The sequence below is a fragment of the Nesoenas mayeri genome (genome assembly GCF_963082525.1).
Source record: "Nesoenas mayeri genome assembly, chromosome: 2".
Taxonomy (NCBI): Eukaryota; Metazoa; Chordata; class Aves; order Columbiformes; family Columbidae; genus Nesoenas; species Nesoenas mayeri.
This window is the reverse complement of record NC_137543.1, coordinates 52,611,752-52,630,157: the sequence shown is the minus strand read 5'-3', so window position 1 is coordinate 52,630,157 and position 18,406 is coordinate 52,611,752. Positions and strand designations below refer to the sequence as shown.

Sequence of the window (18,406 nt, the reverse complement as noted above, 5' to 3'; positions counted from 1 at the left end):
CTTTCTTCAGGTAGAACTGATTTCTTTAATTCCTTCTGCTGGGATCATTGCCTAAGCTCCTTCATTTGCCAAAAAAAAAAAAGAAAAAAAAAAAAAAAGAAGGCACAATAAGAAATACAGCTGCTTGTGATGGTTCCACCCTCCCTTATTCAATTGTTCAGTTGTTTAACATTCAGCCTGAATGTTGCAGACCTACTTTTGATTCTCTCTTCTAGCTGAGAGGATTCAAGGCCACATTGTTCCAGCCCTTCACTTGAGTGACCTAGCTACAAAACAACTGAGTTAATAAGAAAAAAGTAAAAGGAGAAAGGCATTTCACCATCAACGCCTTCATGTTCTGCTGGCTCAATTCAGTGAGAACACTTGGAGATTCCGAGTGGCTCCTACTGAGTTTGCCAGGGACTGAGAACTGCAGTTAGTCTATAGAAGCAGTGTTACTGGCTGCAGACAGACACACAGACCTTCTGCCTCAGCAGTGTGTGGGGGTTTAAAAGTTCTTTGCAAGAGAAATCCCAGGCCTCTGAATTACAAACCAAAAGTCTGTTTTTATCAGTCTCTGACATGTTTGTATCAGAGCATTAAATGCCATTAAACTTGAGAAGGTAAAACAAAGATTCTCCCAATGGCACGGCTAAGAACAATAGCATTAGTGAATTACAGTTTGTCATCACAAGACCAAATGGCACATAGGTGTTGCTATACAGCAACAGAGCCCTGGCCCATAAGCAAGAACTAGGGTTTAACCATTAGCATTTATTGCTATATATAAATACCAGCTGCCTCACTCTGAGCTTCAACAGTTTTGTTTATATCACAGGTTTTAGTCTTTCATATGCAAACAAAGTTATGCAAATATATGAATTTGAGTTTGGGGGATTTTTTCAACGCTAATCTTACAAAACAAGAGGGTTTACTGAGATACTGAGAAATGCACAAGCAGTGTACCTGGTACAAAGGCAGCCTTAAGTTATTTTGAAAACCAGTGTTTTCCAAACATACACTACGTGCTTTTGTACGTACACTGGCTTGCAAATTTTCACTTTCTTTTGTAAGGAATCAATTTGATTAAAGAGCCCAAATTCAGTGCATACTGAAAGCTACAATTTGAAAAATCCCGACAGCACAAGTCCTTGTTGTGGTACGAGCAGAGCTGCCGCGCCGAATGAGCTCTTCGGGACTCAACGAAAACAACGAAGTACGTTGTGAGCTGTTTGCCCTTCAGCTAAGTCAGTGCTAGGAGCTGTAATGCCACCTGCTGATGGCTCCGGAGAGCGGCCGCAGGTTCCCAGGCAAGCCGGCGGCCCCCGCAGGCATTGCTGCGGGCCCAGGCAGGAGGCTGCCTGCAGCCGGGGGCTGGGGAGGGTCGTGGCCGCCTTCCCCTCCCTCATACAAGGCAAAATGGGTTTCACTGAGAGCTTACAAAGGTTCTTCTTCGAGTTTGTTATCTCTGCCCCCTCTAAATGTAAATATTTTCAGAAGAAAAAAAAAAAAAACAGCAACTGAGAGAAACTTATTTTTGGAGCATGTGGATTTCTTCTGTCTCTTCTGGAAGCATTTTGAACCGTTCTCCCCCCTCCCTGTTTTTCAGCATCTTCCATACTTTTTTTTTCACAGGCCTGCTGTTGCACCCTGTGCTCCCTCAGGTGTCCAGACAGCCTCCATTCTTTTACAAAACTAACTGGGACTGAGAGCAGAAGCTTCTGAGCTTTTTCTTACAGGTACCAGTGAACGATTTTTACGGCTCTGTGCTTCTCAAAAGATGACAGTCCTAGTAGGTTATTCGTTAAAGAACAGTGTAGTTCTAAAACAAATAATCACTGTCCTCTAATGAAATTTATTAAAAGTTTAGTTCATAATAGCAGCCTACCAAGAAACAGCAGAACGCTCTCAGCCAAATGACTTTTCTTGATTTTGTAACCTAAATTCTTATGGGATAACAATGCAGTTCCTAGAAGTGACAGAAGCAACTCTAATCACCCTTTCTCTCAAGACCAAAAAACCAGAACCACAACTATTCCAATTATGGCAAAATTGCTTCAGAGTGCTGTAGCAAATCTGCTATGCATTCCATACCGCAGGAGCCAGAGGATATAATTATGAGAAATGGAACAAAAAGGAATGCCTCCTTCTCACACACCCAAAGCACCACTCTCAGCAGAAGCTCTTAAAACTATCTATTGTATACCATTTCATTTGGAAAGTGAGAATAACATTTTCAGATAGAAACCCAAAAGGACAGAGACAGCACACCTTCCTTCTTCACCTAGCCCCATTCTCATGGTGCTTTGAAAAAAGATGGGAAGGGGAAAGAAAGGGAAAAAATAAATGGTTGCAATGAAACATAATGAATTCTATATTGTCAGTCATGCAGATCTGGTAAGAGGGATCACTCAAGCATTCTACTCACAGATGGTATGGGGTTTTTTTAAGAAAAAAAAAGGAATTACCATATATGGTTTTAGAAAGCAGTATTAATATTGTATTCAGTGTAAAGAAATGGTAGTGCTAAGGTGGTAAAACACCCCCTTATTACATCCATAAGATTTAAACATTTTAATGTGCAAGTCTAGGACAGAAATCATTAACTTACAGTGCATGAAAATTTGAAGGATAGGAGTTTCGTCATTGTATATGCTCACAGTAGTAAATGGAGTAGTTGGTGAAGTACAAAAATCAGTATGCTTAAATGACTTATGCTTCATTTTTAAGGCAAAAATAGACAACAGTACAACTGCATACAGTTGCAAAAATATTTACAGATATGATTAGATAACAGTTTACTTCTAGCATGAAAAATTTAATGATGTACTTAATATAGCAGTTTTATTTGAAAAGTTATCATTAAAAATGTAAAAATCTAGATAGGATGAGTAGCACTGATGTTTTTGCCTGGGCCTCCACACTCACAGATCTTTGCCTCCAAACCTCTATCACTATAAGCTGTCTTTTCTGCCGACTCATTTCCAGCTTTATTACACAGGTGCAACTGTGCCTGAGAAGCTCCAGAGTCCACAGAGGAAAAAGCTGGAATGTTAAAAGTGTATGTGAAAGGTACCAACAAGAAAAAAAGAAAAAACAGATCCTGAGAAGTAAAATTAATGGAGGGGCGGAAAAAAAAAAGCTATCTGCAGGTATCAGGAGCTTTCCTCAGTCATCTTTGTCTTTTGCTCCATGTTTCAGGATGCGTGTGAATTCAATGTAGTTGAAATTGCCCTTTTTGTCGATGGGTGCCTCTCGGTACAGCTCATCTACCTCTTCATCTGTGAACCTGTCTCCCATCGTGGTCAGCAGCTCTCGCAGGTAGTCTTCCTGAATGAACCCTAGAATATGACGTAAAACACAAAAGGGAAACTATTTCTTAGCCGAGTCTTCGAAAGCAGTAGCATGAACATAAGAGAGTCATGCAATTAACTAATACAGCATGTAATACATGCATTTGCATCAAGAGCCCAAAATACTTTCTTAATTGAACTCTAAAGAAATTCCTCGAATGAAAAGGGGAAGTGGGTGGGGGAAGGGGCAGAAGTTTGATGCATTTCATACAGGTTTTTGAAAGGAGGGCCTGATATGCTGTGATCTAGTAATACCTATTTCCATCTGCTGATTTTCAACAGCTCAAAAACCAAGTTCCTGTCACTGCTAGTCTTTATTACACAAGTTGTTCTCTTAATTGATTTACATTTCTCTTTACTTGATTAGATATACTTGCATGACCTCTGTAAACTAGTTTCCTCTGGGGACTAAATAACCACTGGTTGGCTCTTCAGTGCTGCACAATACCATCGCTGGAGGTGGTTTATGTGGATACAGCAAACTGCTGGCAAGCGTCCAGGGAAAGAGTTCATAACAGAAAAGACTGTCAGGCAGGACTGAGCAAGTTAACTCAGGAGGGAGGAATAACATTTACTGTGGGGAGGCAGAGGCGAAGAAGCTAGCCAAAACAAAGGTAAGATGTATTAAGTTACGCTAAAATTTTAGCAGAAGATTTTTATATCTTTGTTAACTTTCTCCAAAATGAGCAGTTGGCTTAGTATGTTCCGTTAATTCAATTTCAATAGATGGGGAGAACCACCAGTTGCCAAATAAATCCAGGAAAGTTTAGAGATTAAAAAAGGAATGCACGTAACAAATGGTAGGCATAAGAATGCAGAAACTGCTTAATGTTGAAGTAAGACTTAACATGCCTTTAAATACACAACAGTCACTTCATTTGAGAAGGAAATTGCTTATTGACTTTCAATTGGAGAAGCATCAATAACAGAACAGAGGAGATACAAGTATGTTAAAAAAACACCCACCACCACCACGAAAAAAATCAGTAAACTATCTAGAACAGCTGGAAGTCATAAGCAGACACCCAAATGAACTAATGCAGATTCAATTAGAATGTGATTTAAAAAAAAAAAAAAAAAAAGTTCCGCTTTGGAAAGAGTTGAATAACTTAAGCAAACAGTTCATTAGAGAGACAAAACCAAACAGGTAATCAGAGGACCAAAAGGCAGTCAATAAGCATGACAAATTATCATGGGATTGGTGTATGCTGTGAGGAAGGGAAAAAACCCACACATTAAAACATATGCTAATTAAAACAGCATCATATACCAATGTAGAGAAGCCCTTGACTACTGACTCCAAATGAAGAAGGCTAACAGCAATTTAAAAATGGGGAGAATGTTCAGTTAGCCAGGCCCATCTTAATTGGGTCAAATTTTTGAGTTGTCTCTTTGCAGATGTGCGTAAAGGAGGGGGAAGAACAGCTAAACAGATGAGGCTCTCTATTTCTGCAATCCTACAGAGACCAAGTAGTCACAACAGATAATACAAGGATTAGTATTCAAAGAATGCAAGGCCTCTGCAAGTTTAGCCCTGCGGACTTAGTTGCTTCTGTAGGAACAGCTAGGTGTTTAAACATTGAACTAGGTTGCCAGACTAGGAATACACTAAAAGTTTTAGCAGCACAGAATTGTAAAGCAAACAGTACTCCCACTCTGTCTCACACACAGGTTCAACATAGATGAGGAGCAACAAATTAATGAAGCAAAATTTAACATTCAGCCTGTAGGAGACAGCACAAAACAGATGACAATGCAGGATCCAAGAGCAGACAAAAGATATACCAAATGCAGACAGATCTAACTTTCATACTAATGTCATAGTACTACATACAACAGTAATGCTGAAGCAATATATCCAAATAGATTTGCAATACAGGAAACAGAAGCAAAACCCAACAAGTACAAGCAACTTATCCTCATCAAAATGATCTGATTTGTATTGTTCTTTTTAAAAAGAATTACACTGACGTAGAGTTAGAAAATCAGGCTCAAAAGACACACACACATGGAGATTATTAAGTGAAGAAAAAGCTGGATATGCTTTTGTTCATTTTAAAAAGGAACAAACTGATCAGAAGCCAAAACTGATAATAAAATTAATAAATGGCAAAGATAACATGGGTCCTACAAATACATTACACGTTATTTTGAAGACTGCGTTTTGACAATTATGAATTAAAAATCAATAAAACATCATAGCTATCTAACATGGTTCCTGGTTAAAAATTCGAGGATAGCATAAGACACAAGGGAGACTGTGGAACCATTATCCTCAAATCATCCTACGACTAGACAAAAACATTTACCACGCAGAGTTGAAAAATCAATCTTATCAGTACATGGGGGCCTGAACTAGTAACTTATTGTTTACATAGCTGTAGAACCTTACTGTTCAAGAGAACTGGTAGCACAATAATTTTCTTTATATCCTAATTCACAAGCTCTTGTTTGGGAGGACACAAAAAAACCCTGTAGCACAGTGAGTCAGACTACCTGTGGAGAGAAAATAATTAACCTACTAACAAAACTTCCTTCTCTAGGAGATGGTAAAGAGATTTCCCTTGAGAGGGAGGAAGTCAATTAACATTTGAAAAGTCCTTACCAACAGAAAGCCTGTTTACCTACACCTCAGCAGGAAGGGGATGCTCTTTGAAAAGGCAAAAGGTGCTAAAAATACACAGACCAAAAATAGCCGTTTGAAATGGAATCATATCCTTTGAAAGTTTCAGAGCATATACCCCCAGGTTAGATTGAAATACTGTAGTGGACAGTTGTGAGGAAAGTTATAGGTGTGGTGACATCTCTAGTACAGAGGCTACACAATTTCAGCATGCACTATTAAGACACGTTCACAACATGTCAAAGCACTGATATTCTGTAATTCCTTAGAATTGTCCTAAGGATCCAGCCCTGGTTCCTACACACTTCTCGGGAATCTTAGCCTACATGAATGAAGAAATAAAAGCATAAACTCTAACATCAAGATTACAGGTGCAACCTTGAAAGTCTGATACAGTAAAACTGAGCTCTGTATTCTCCTCTTTCCCCCCACCTTGCTATGCAAGTCAGTCCAATCTGTAATTTCTGACTTATAGACCCCACCCTGGTTTTATCTTTAGATCATTAGGGCTACAGCCCTTCCTGCAACCTGAAAGCAAACTCAGCTGCAGGTAAGAGCATGACACATGGCATTTGTCATCAGAGCCATAACATATACGAGGCAAGATGAGTGCTCAAAAGAGTTTATGTAGTCTCAACAGCCTGTCTTGAAACACTAAATACATCGAAGAATTCAGATGCATCTCAAATCTACTGCAGGGGGAGAACAAAAGCAGTTGTCTTACAAATTTCACACCTGTGACATTTTCAATGTCATCTTCTTAAAGCAAATCCATCTTATTTTGCATTTTGAGGAACATACACACTGCCTTCTTAAAACACCCTTCTTCAAAGCCTCACAGAAGAACATTACTACTAGTCCTCAGTACTCACACAGAACAGCCAGACAGTTTTTCCTCTCAGTAATAAGTCAGATTCTCATTACTTGGTAAAATATGCCATTTAGAAGAATTACTGTGTCATACTTCATTTATCAAGGTGCAAAAATCAGCCTACTATTAAGAAACCCAAATAAACAACATGAAAATATGCTCCTCTGTTCCCACCAAGTGACTGGGTTTCACCCATGTACCTGTTGCTTCTTCATCAAAGCAAGCAAAAGCATTCCTGATGACATCTTCTGGGTCTGTGCCATTTAACTTCTCACCAAACATTGTAAGGAACATAGTGAAGTTTATGGGGCCTGGAGCCTCATTCATCATGGCATCCAGGTATTCATCTGTTGGATTCTTCCCTGCAGAAAACATACACGTAGTTTAAAAAAACCTCAAGATCAGATACACAAGCAAAGCCTTTATTTTTCATAAAATGCCATCACTTTTATTCACAGCTGAAAGTCATGGTAACAGATCCCTGAGCAACAGGTTAGTAAACGTTATATTATTCTATTGACAAGAGCAAATTATTAGCTAGACAGACAAGCAGCAGAACCCCCTGCCCTCTCTCCAGACATTACCAAGGGAGGCGAGCATGTCGTGCAAGTCCTCTTTGTCAATGAAGCCATCCCTGTTCTGGTCGATCATGTTGAAGGCCTCCTTGAATTCTTGAATCTGCGACTGATCAAACATGGCAAATACATTGGAAGTGGCGCGCTGAGGCCGCTTCTTGGTGGTCTTCGTCTTTGCTTTTTTGCTCGACATGTTGATTTTTGGACACTAGAGAGAGAAGTAAATATAGTAAATACAATAAGATCAGAGCTAGGACTTAAAACTGTATTAAGGTTTAATATTAATGTTCACAGATAGAAAACTCCTCTAAGAGGCTTCTATTTCCTCTCATCGGAACACGTCCCTAGTCAAGATGGGAAAAAGAGAAGCAGAAAATAAAAACAAATAAAAGACAGACTCCTAAATAAAAAAAAATCACTAAAAGAAGATGTAAGATAAACTTTAATTTCAAAGGGACAGCTTTTGTAGGGGACACTTTCTTGATACCTGCAAGAAGGCAAGTAAGACTGGTCTCAAGTCTAAAACAGTAAAGTGAGGTTTTGAGGGCTGTCATTAATCCTGTGAAACAGCTCTGTACGGATATGGATATATGAGAACTGTGTAGAGGAAGGAAACACAACTCAGTTCACCTGAACAAACTCTGAAGTGCCTATACACCTGACAGCGGTTAAATAGTTGCTATTTTGCATAGCGATGGGTCTCTGTGCTCGCCTTGCCTTCCCAAACTAAGAAAACTGTGCCAACTATATTTCTGCTCATACCAATACCTATGCAGCCACCCCCCGCCCCAAGCTTGGACGTGAAGGGAGAATGAAGCTCAGAGACAACGCTCCAGCGAGCACAGCATTCGAGGTGAATTTTTATTAAAAAAAAGGGGCTGATAGCTTTTTTAAGGGCGCACAGAGTCTAAGAGCTCCTGCCCTCCCCATGAAGAAACGACGCCACAGGCAATGGCGCCGGCTCCCCCCCCTCGCTCCTCCGCCCTCGCCGCCGCTTGAGGCTGAGGCTCCGGCAGCTGCCGTCCGTGGCTGCCGGAGCCTCAGCCTCAAGCGGCGGCGAGGGCGGAGGAGGCGGGGGAAGCCGGCGCCATCGCTTCTCCTCAGCGGCAGCTGCCCCAACGGCTGCGGCCAACGGTCGCTGGGTGCACCGCGTCTCCCAACGGTCACTCTCCCCACAGCCCATTCCCGCCCCCCAAACACCTCCCCACCGGCGGCACCCGGTCCCTCCCCGCCTCACCCCAACGGCCGCTGCGGGGACCCGGTGAGAAACAAACGGGTAAGCGGGAGGAAGCAGTAACAGCTCCGGTGCTTCCCGGAGAAACCATCGCCTTCCTCAGCGGCGGGGGGCGGGCGGGGGAGGACGAGCGGCGGGTTGGCGGCGGGAGAAGCGGCCAAGTGCAGCGGAACGGCAGCGAGAGCTTTCCCCTAACGATCGCAGCCCTACTCGGGGCGGCTGGGTCGGAATGTTCCCCAAACGACTTCTCCGCGTCCCCCCCCTCCCTCCGGCAGCTTTGGCGCAGCCCAGGGGAAGTCGCCGCCGCGTAGAGGGGGAAGGAGGGAGGCTCGCTGACGGCTGTCACTCCGGAGGTAATGACTGCCTGAGGAAGGGGGTGCTGGGAGAGGCCAGAGGAAGGGTAAATCCGGACCGCCTTAAAAACGCGTGTCTGAGATCGGGGATATGCCGGGGGCCGCCGCGTTCAGCCGGGCACCTGCACCCCCGGAACGCCCCGTTCAGCGCTCGGGTTTTGAGAGGTGGAAAAGTAGTTCTGGAGGGTTTGGAGTCGGCAAGTTCTTCCCATGTGCCTGTTTTTGTTTCACGTTGAAGATGGAGCTTCGGTCCCTGCCCATGGAGCTTCTGCCGGCGAGTGGAGTGGAGCATCTCCCTTATGAGGAAAGGCTGAGGGAGCTGGGGCTCTTTAGCTTGGAGGAGACTGAGGGGTGACATTGATGTTTATAAATATGTAAAGCGTGAGTGTCACGAGGATGGAGCCAGGCTCTTCTCGGTGACAACCAGTGATAGGACAAGGGGCAATGGGTACAAACCGGAACACAGGAGGTTCCATTTAAATATGAGAAGAAACTTCTTCTCAGTGAGGGTGACAGACACTAGAACAGGCTGCCCAGGGGGGTTGTGGAGTCTCCTACTCTGGAGACATTCAAAACCCACCTGGACGCCTTCCTGTGTAACCTCATCCAGGTGTTCCTGCTCCGGCAGGGGGATTGGACTAGATGATCTCTAACATTCTGTGATTCTGTGACCGCGGAGTTGACAGGTTCATGGTGTCATAGCAGTGAGGTTAATGAAGCCTGATGGTTTGGTAACATACTGGCTGAATTAGCAAGTGTAAGGTGTTATCCTTGCATTCAGTCTTTCTCATGTTTCGCTTAAGGGATCAGAAAAATTCTAGTTTGCATCCTTAAGTTTGCTAAATGAATATTCCTGCATGAACAAGAGTTACTGCTTCCTGCAGCCATATATTTTAAGACCCCTTGGAGGATTTATTCATGCTTGTATTTTCTTTATGAAAGTAGTGCAAAGGTTAACACCATTTTTATTTTTTCTTTTTTCATTTACTAATGTAAGGCCTCAAAAAAGTTGCGGTATGATCTCTTTTTAGTGCTCCTCTGAGGATGAGGTCTGAAATGACCTTAGAAGCAGTTCGGTTTTAGCCTGTGACCAGATGCTTCTGTGTTTTTGAAATTTTTCTAACCTAAGTGTTTATTCACATTTTGCACTTTGAAGTCCCATATAAATCACTTGGGCTTCAAGAAGCTGTTGTTCACTACACAGAAGCATTCTGAAATATTGTCAGATGGGAAAGCTGCACTGTCAGTTCATCATTCTTTTAACTGCTTTCTTACCGGTTATCCATTTTGTCAGTTTACAATCAGTACTTTTGTAAATAGTAACTGTTAAGAAAAACAAGGGAAAAATAGATGAACAGGCTTTTGCTGCAATTACTAGTTATAGTTACAAATGTAAATGGAGTTCATTTAGACACTGTATATACTGAAGTTAATATATACTCTGGAAGCTGCAGTCCCAAGTTTAAAGTGAGACACTATAATTGCTAAAAGGCCCAAACTTCCTTTCCCTGCCCTCATCTCAAACCAGAAGAGTTATTTCAATGAGGACTGAGAACTTGGCCTAATTAGCTTATAAGAATACTTCCCCAATTACTTTTAATGTTGCTCTTGTAAAATTTGCTTCAAAATGCAATGGAAAATATATTAATTTCTGCAGAATTGAGAGCGCACTCATGGAAAAAGTATTGGAGGAAAAATCCTCTGTACTTACTAGACATGGCATGTAGTTTCAGGATAATAATATGCAAAGTGTGACTGGGCAGAAAAGCAGTAGAAGCACCAAGGTAGTAATGGAGTTATTAAAATACTCCACAATGATCTTGAACAACAGAATTGTGTTTTGAAATGTAATTATGAACATTATTATTTGATATATTAATTGAAAATCCTTTTGTCAGTTACTTTAAATTGAACCACTGCTGCAGATGTGCTATTCTATATTGCTTTTCATTCTATTAAAAAAGTGTTATATGAAACCTGTCACCGTGTATGTTGTTATCAGTGTTTAACTTGCAAATATGTGAGAAAAGGTACAGGAATGTTACTCGGCTGGTATGAGATCGGTTCTTAGTGATCAAATTATCTGTGTCTCACTTTCTCTCTTAAAGCTTTTGTCTCCAATTTGTTGTATCGTAGTGGAATGGGCAGCAGTTGTTAAATGCAGACCATTTTCTGTGTGGAGATCTATATCATGCTTTTACAAATGGTTCGATTTCACTTGATTCCAGCATTCATGATACCGCTAAAGAAATTTAAAGGGGAAAAGAAAGGGATTTGTTTTGCCTCTTAATATTTGCAGAATATTTTTTTTATGTATTGGCATATAGCTTAAAGCAAACAAAAAAAGTAAAGGTTTGGGGTTTTTTTGTGAATGTATTAGCTGGTGCTTCAGCTCATAATTAAGAAGATCTGTTGTGTTGGTGTCTCAGGTGGGCAGGACTTTATTTCTGCTGTTTGAACCACCCTCTGGAGAGGATGGTACCTGTGATCAGCCGGCAGCCTGAACAGTGCTTGGTTCTCTGTGCGTCCCTGGGTGTTGCTGGCGGAGAGGGTGGCTCTAATTCCGCTCCCTGGTGCCTCACAGATGGTTTCTGGGAGTACAGTGATGTCGTTTCTGGAGTCCGCAGGCTCCTCTCTGCTCTGACAGTGCTCCCTGACTGCACGAAGAGCTGTGCTTGCAGATCGCTATCTGATGGGACAGCAGGTCTGATCTTGAAGATGGCCTTCAGGCTCTTCTAGAAGAACAGTCCAGGCACATCCTAGGGAGAGCACATTCTGGGAAGCCCGTGGTTGAAATGGGGAGCTCTGCTGCTAAGTGGGTCATCCAGCTTTTTGCCAGACAGTGCAAAGCATGTCCAGAGTGAAGCATTTCCACAAATGCTCTGCAGAGAGAGTATGTGCCCTCTCCGCTGTCCTCTGCGCAAGCCGAAATCACCGCAGCATTTCTGGGGCCGGGGTCCTCATGCCGCCTGTGCTGACACGGGATGCGGGGGGGGATGCGGCTGGTGCTGGACCACGACGCAGTGCCACCTGGTGACGAGCTTCAGTTTCACACAGCGTTTGGTGGATGGGTGGAGAAAAGTGCTTGCACTGCCACATATAGTGCAAGAATGTATGCCGAAAATCTGTTTATTTCTCAGTACCACATAACTTCCTCCTAAAACCATACAGAATAGGAATTCATTTATTCATTCTGAAAACATATTTGTGTGTGTTTTGTTGTTTTTTTTGTTGGTTTTTGGGGTTTTTTTTGTGGGTTTTTTTTTTTTTTTTAATGCTGGGCTCTTAACTCCTTCAGTTTTCTTCTTTCTACTTTTTCCTTCATTGCTCCCACCTTCTTTCTCTTTTATGACAGTCTTGTTTAAGAAAAAAACCCTTTAAGCAAAATGCATAAATTTTTTCTGTCTTTTCCATCTAAAATAGCCAAATAGTTTGGTGCTGTTGAAATGTTTTCCTGGGCCTGTTTCCTCTGGATTGTCTAAAAGTCTTCAAAACTATCTGCTTTATACTTGAGTTCTAAGGTTGTTACAGAGAGCAAGCATTTTACAGTAAATCTTTTCCCTCATTTCACTTAATTCTTTCCATTTCCCTGCCTCTCTGCTGAGTTATGATGACAGCGCAAGTATTTGTCATTAACTTGGCTGCTTAATGAAGCAGAATCAGTCTGCATCACACATTGTTTCTTTATGAATCTAATTAAGATTGCAGGAACAGCTGCAGGAAACTTTGCCTAGCTCAGTGTACCGTTGCTGTAAAGAGATGCTTATTCTGGATGTGGAAAGCTAGGAGTGAAGTCTCAGCCATCCTCTGGTGAGCAGCCATTCCCATGGACTGTGTCTGCCCTGTCTGCTTCACAAAGGTGACTGCACTGAACAGGTTGGGGTCAGGGAACTGGTCTGCTTGTTTGTGGCCATGGTGCACCACTTGCAAGGCCAGAAGGAATACAGGGATCATCCCCGGCACCTGCATTTGGCCATACACAATGGTGAGGAGCAGAGCAAGCCTGTCAGGACTGCTCAGGCTGGAATTTTGCTCAACATTCAGATCTTGCTGCCTCCTAAGAAGGTGAGAACTATGAAAATGGATATAAATGAGATTGTCCAACTCTCACCCTGATTTTTCAGCAAGGCAAAACTGGCCCAAAAGTGGGGAAGGGGAAGCCCAGCAGCTGTGTCATCTTCCTGCTTCTTGCTTTGCTAGGTGGGGCAACACTGGGATATGTCTACTGGTTCCTGGGGTGCCTTCAACAAGTAGTAGATGCTGTGAGGTCTCCCCTGTCATGGCCCTGGAGGGTTTAATTGCTTTTTTGTTTTTCCCTGAAACTTGAAATCATAGTTTTAAAAAAATATCTCTTTCTTTACGCTGCTTCTTTTCAAAGGAGACAGAAAAGGGTGCTTTTTTGCCTGTTCTTAAGGGGAAAAGAGCAGCAATAGCTATATGCAGGTATTTAGGGAAGAGTAAGAATCAGGAAAGCTTATGATATCCTTCCAGAAACCTCTCCCAACCTCTACTATGTTTAACTCATGGAGAGGTAGGCTACCCTGAGCCAGATGTGGTATTTAGTAACCCATTATGAACTTCCTTCATGACCTTGCCTAGTGAAGAATCCTTGAGCTGATGTAAATGTAGCATCCAAAGTATCATTTGCAGATGTTTTTTGATTCTTTTGCAAGGTTGCTATTTGTTATGTGAAAAACTTCACCTTACTAATCTTGAACCTGCCTATTCCTGTTTTTATTCAATGCTCTAGACTTCATATTGAAAGAAATGCTAAGGCTGAATTGTGTGTCCACCTTTTTCATGTTACTTTGCCTCTAGAGAGCTCTCCCATGTTCTGTCAGCTGTAGCAAAGAGTCCTGCTTAGGTAGTTTTTCTTGTACAGAAGCTACTCAATTCCTTTGGTCATCATAGGAGTAAGACGGACGATATGCACAGGAAACAAACAAAAGTGTACGAAAATGAGACTAGTTGAAAACATATTTGTGATTTTCATATTGAATTAAGAATTAAAAATGTGTGAAAGTGGGATGGTTTTGCCAGTTAAGAGATTTTTCTGAGAATGTTATCACTGTTCAACAAAAGTAGCAAATGCGAATTACAGAGGTTAGGTGTTGACAGCACTATCAAATATTCCCAAATTTTCTGCTAAGTAATTTCTAGGTCAAAACAGTCATTTAACAAAAGCATTGTCAATTGCTTGATCGAGTATTTTGGCTCATCCTTCTGCCTTTCCGTCCCTTCTGTGAATCCAGCTGGCATCTTTTGTCTCTGCCACGCTGTTCTGGGTGCGGTGCCGTACCAGTCAGAGTGACAGTTGTTCTTTTTGTGATGATGGGAGCATCCCAGAATTATTCTGGGATTTCTCTCAACATAGCTCCAGTGCTGTGATCCAACGGGAAGACTTTTGAGAAGTCATGAGGGGAAGAAGGGATTCTGAATGCGTGTCTTCACTTGGGTCTCTTGGGGGGCCTCAGAGCAAGACTTCTAACCCACTGTGGGGTATTCCCCGTTTTCATTCAAAGACATCATGAATAAAAATGGTAAATTACTGCTTTCCCAGGTGTTCCTTGGCACCAATATGTAGATGCTGAACCATGAAAAATAAAGGCGTTCAGAGAATGTACTGGAGCCTACAGAAGATATATTCCTTCTCCACACTGACAATGACAAATAGCTCTGTTTTGACTTTCTGGGAACTTGCAGTGTGCTTAGCCAAGGAAAAGGCAAGAATGTAAGTTCTCTAGAGCATCATATGACAACAATATGCCAGGGCCAAGTACAAAGCAGAGAAATGTAATAGAACATAAATAAAATAAAGTCAGTCTCTGAAGTACTGTAAAACAGCAGAAAACAAAAAACCCAGTACAGTTATTTAAGTCTGCAGCACAATCACTGTATGAATAGGGACTGAAACACGTTTGATGGAGTATCAAGGGACTGGACTCGGCAGACAAGGTGCTCCTTGACTTTCAAAGTACTTTATATACAAGGATACATATTGAAAGAAAAAAAAGTTGAGAAGTGTGTCTTTTGATTTCTGCTAGGATTTTTTGTTGCCTCTTTTCTGTGGTGAAGAAGCTGCTGTACTGCCACTTGTGCTGTATGTCCATCACTTGTTTCCTATCCCCGCTGTTAAGTTGCAATAATTTTAGCCCAATCTTTCTGGTGTTTTTTTTTTTCTCCTCCTTTTTTGCACTAATTTTAAACAGAAGTATTGCCAGACACCATGATGCCACAATGTTTATAAGTGAAATGCAAAAATAAGTGTTGATGAGGTTTTTGTAATAAGAAGGGAGTGAGGCCTCCAGTCTTTCAAACACATGTAATTAATTCTGCTAAACCTAAGGACATGCATATGTGCCTTCTCCTTGCATGTCAAATTAGTGCTTGTATCTTACAATGTGCATGTACAAATAAGGAAGAAAAGGAATTGTGCTCAATGCTTGGCCAAAGGCCCAAAGTGGTATTTTAAAACATACCCGGAAACCAAGGAGTGTATTTAGTCAGGTGTTTGGCATAAAAAGGAAGCTATTATCAGTTTTCATATTAGCTGATGCCTTTGCAAGTTTGGTTGGCTGGTGGAGCAATTTCAAAATCAACATGCTTCTTGTGGGGTAGTAACATGTTGCCAATATAAAACCTGTTGCGTTAGAGATGGTTAGTTCACAATTAAGGAAGAATTCGATTGAGGAAAAAAAGCCCAGTGTCTGTTAGATACAAAGCTAAGCAAGGCTTGAGTTACTTGTGTCTGATGCCAGCTCTATTTTAGCAAATACTAAGACAGGCCTCTTTTTACACCCACTCGCTTGAACATGCTAGACGGAGGCTGGAAATGATTGTGAAATGCTGTGTTTTCACTCCCAAGGAGCTGTGCACCTATCATTAATAAGGAGAAAACAAAAACAACAAACCAAAACGTAGTTCACTATTTAGTGAGGTTGTACTCACCAATACTGTAAAATAGTCAAAGTGAGGAAATCTAAAATTAAGGATTAAATAAGCAGTGACAAGAATGCTAAAATAAATGTTCCTGTCACACACCATCTGCTACTTTAGGCACGCATATTAAAGTTAGTCTTGACCTACCTTCTCCTGTCGTATTTGCAACTGACAGCCAAGCTTTATCAGCGTGCAGGCCTGCTACACTAAGGGAGTGAATGAGGGCTGCGTGGCAGAGGAGGCTGCATGCAGCAAGCGGTTGAGATTTTCCAGGAGGCCGTTTGATTTCCTGCTTTCCTGTTAATTACACCCTTCTGAGAAACATGTAAACATCTTCCCTTAAATTTATTACATTCATACAAACTGCTTGACCTCTTAAACCCTGTGATGCAATGTCTATTATGTATGATCCGTTCTCTAGGGAGTATCACGTGTTAGGTCTGAAAAGATTCCTTGGCAGTATTTATTCCTGTATTGTTGAAATTTCCAATACAAGTTACATTTTTAAGGGTCTAGCGCAGGGATTCCCGAAGGATGTGCTACCACAGCAACCTGTGCGCTTCGCTCACAGCATCTGAGTTTGCTCCTACCCAAAATGAGTGGTCCTACGGAACGATACCTGTACGGACGGGCCCATGGACTGCAAAGCAAAAATGGGAGGATCTGCCTTTTTTTTTTAAGATTAAAAGTTTCCTATCTAATATATCTAGAGTTTAGGAAAACAGTGCTCTCCATGGAGCTGCTGTTCAGAGTGCAAAAAATATGAGCTTTCCAGTATTGCTTTTCAGCATTTCATTTAAACTGCATTTTGAGAGGCATTTACTGATTTCTTTTTGCCTCTATGTTTTTTCCTGGCTTCTGTAATTCTCTTTCTGAGTTACTGTAATCCTAAATAATTTTCCTGAAGGAGAACGTTTGAAAAATTAAGTAAGCAAGCCAAAATAGGAGCATGGGTACATGGGCAAAACCAGTGGCAGATTAACTGCTGATATCTAAAATGTTCCTGACTCAACTTTGATTGTTCTCACCCCCTATTTGGACTTTAATTGACTAAATGCCTTTAGCATGGTAAAAGAGCTGTTTGTTGCCATTTGAAAACACCTCGGGACCATACCAAATAATAGGTTAGTAACATTCTGGACAAGACAAGGCCATGAACACAAGAAACATGTGATTACAAGATTTCAGGTATTTCCCAGCTTTTGGAACAAATGGACTGGGCAGGACACAAAGGCTGTGATATCTGTGATATCTGTGCCAGGATGGGGCCCATGTGTTAATGTTTTGTTTCTCAACATGTGATAGCGATCCTAGAAACAAGCAACCTAAAGATAGTTCTTAGGTCAGGGGTGAAATGGATCCTTACTTCAGAATGTATGTACACCACCTCTGTGACATCAGTGAGTTGCTGACCTAGTCTATTAGGCTGATTTCATGTTGTGAAATGCTTCGCTCATCTGATCACTGTGTGATAAAAGATGTTTTATTGGCTTTAATGCAGAGTAAAGAGCAGAAACAAGTGGTTAAAATGCTGCATCTTACAAGTGTCTCCAGCAACAGTCAGAGGAGGGGAAAAAGAACAGCAGGCAAGGGCATTCAGGGGCAGTTCACAGAAACATAGGTCCTCTTCGGAGGTTTCTTGTGCAGCTGCAATAGCTCTTCAGCTTCAATTTGACCTTTGCGGATGTAGCCTTAGAGCAGGGTAAATGGGTCACGTAAAATAAATCACTGCTTTTCAATAGCGCTTCATGGGGCATTATATAGCACTGTAGATGTCAGACCATTAAATGCATGCATCAGCCTATGAAAATATTTTCTCATCATAAGCTTTGTCTGGCGTGGAGCTTGGAGACCATTATATATGAACCCCAAGGAAGACAAGATTTGGTTCCAAGATTTTAACTGCAAAATGCTAAATCTAAGTCATCAGAATCTTAAGCTGTTTCAGTGACCAAAGTTATTTTTATTTTTGGAAGTGGATTATTGATGACACATTGCTACAGCCCTCGGCATGCAGCCTCAGCTGTCTGGACATTCCTCACTGCCTAGCTACAAAATGCATCTGATGCTCTTATATGGTCTCTTGGCTGGGCCTATAGGTCTCATAGCCTTCCAGTGGTTAAGGGTCTTGTGCCCACTGGCAGGTTAACTGGTCTCCTAAGTTACAATACAGATACTGGGGAAACCTGAACTTGGAAGGTTAGTTATACTCAAACATCCTTGGAAATGCTTTCTCAGTAACATGTTCTTCCCTAGTAGGTATCTTTACAATTGATACAGTTCCCTGTCCCCAGCCCCTAAATCAGAAAAAACAGGCAAGAGTGTAGCACCCACAGAATGCAACAGGAACAAAGCAGCTCCATCCCACACTTCAGCTGGCTGTTGAAAAATGAAGAGCAGGAGCACAGATTTTGAAGTGGACAATTTTCTCTCAAGGAGGATACCAGATTCTCTTTTATGTAACTCATCATATTTATGA

General features: G+C 41.7%; 1 protein-coding gene across 2 annotated transcripts; it reads right to left on the bottom strand.

Moving 5' to 3' along the window:
• Window positions 1-2,412: 2,412 nt before the first annotated feature.
• On the bottom strand, window positions 2,413-9,820 carry LOC308037944 (myosin regulatory light chain 2, smooth muscle minor isoform). Of its 2 annotated transcripts, none has more exons than XM_080340077.1 (4): window positions 7,889-8,049; window positions 7,411-7,609; window positions 7,027-7,188; window positions 2,413-3,320 (listed from the first exon to the last, which is right to left on the bottom strand). In XM_080340077.1, the coding sequence occupies exons 2-4, from the start codon at window positions 7,592-7,594 to the stop codon at window positions 3,148-3,150; spliced, it is 519 nt and encodes a 172-aa protein (XP_080196203.1). In that variant the 5' UTR covers window positions 7,595-7,609; window positions 7,889-8,049; the 3' UTR covers window positions 2,413-3,147. The 2 variants fall into 2 exon arrangements, with proteins under 2 accessions (XP_080196203.1, XP_080196202.1); XM_080340076.1 differs by lacking the exon at window positions 7,889-8,049 and adding an exon at window positions 8,639-9,820 and having other exon boundaries at window positions 2,414-3,320.
• Between the last annotated feature and the right edge of the window lie 8,586 nt (window positions 9,821-18,406).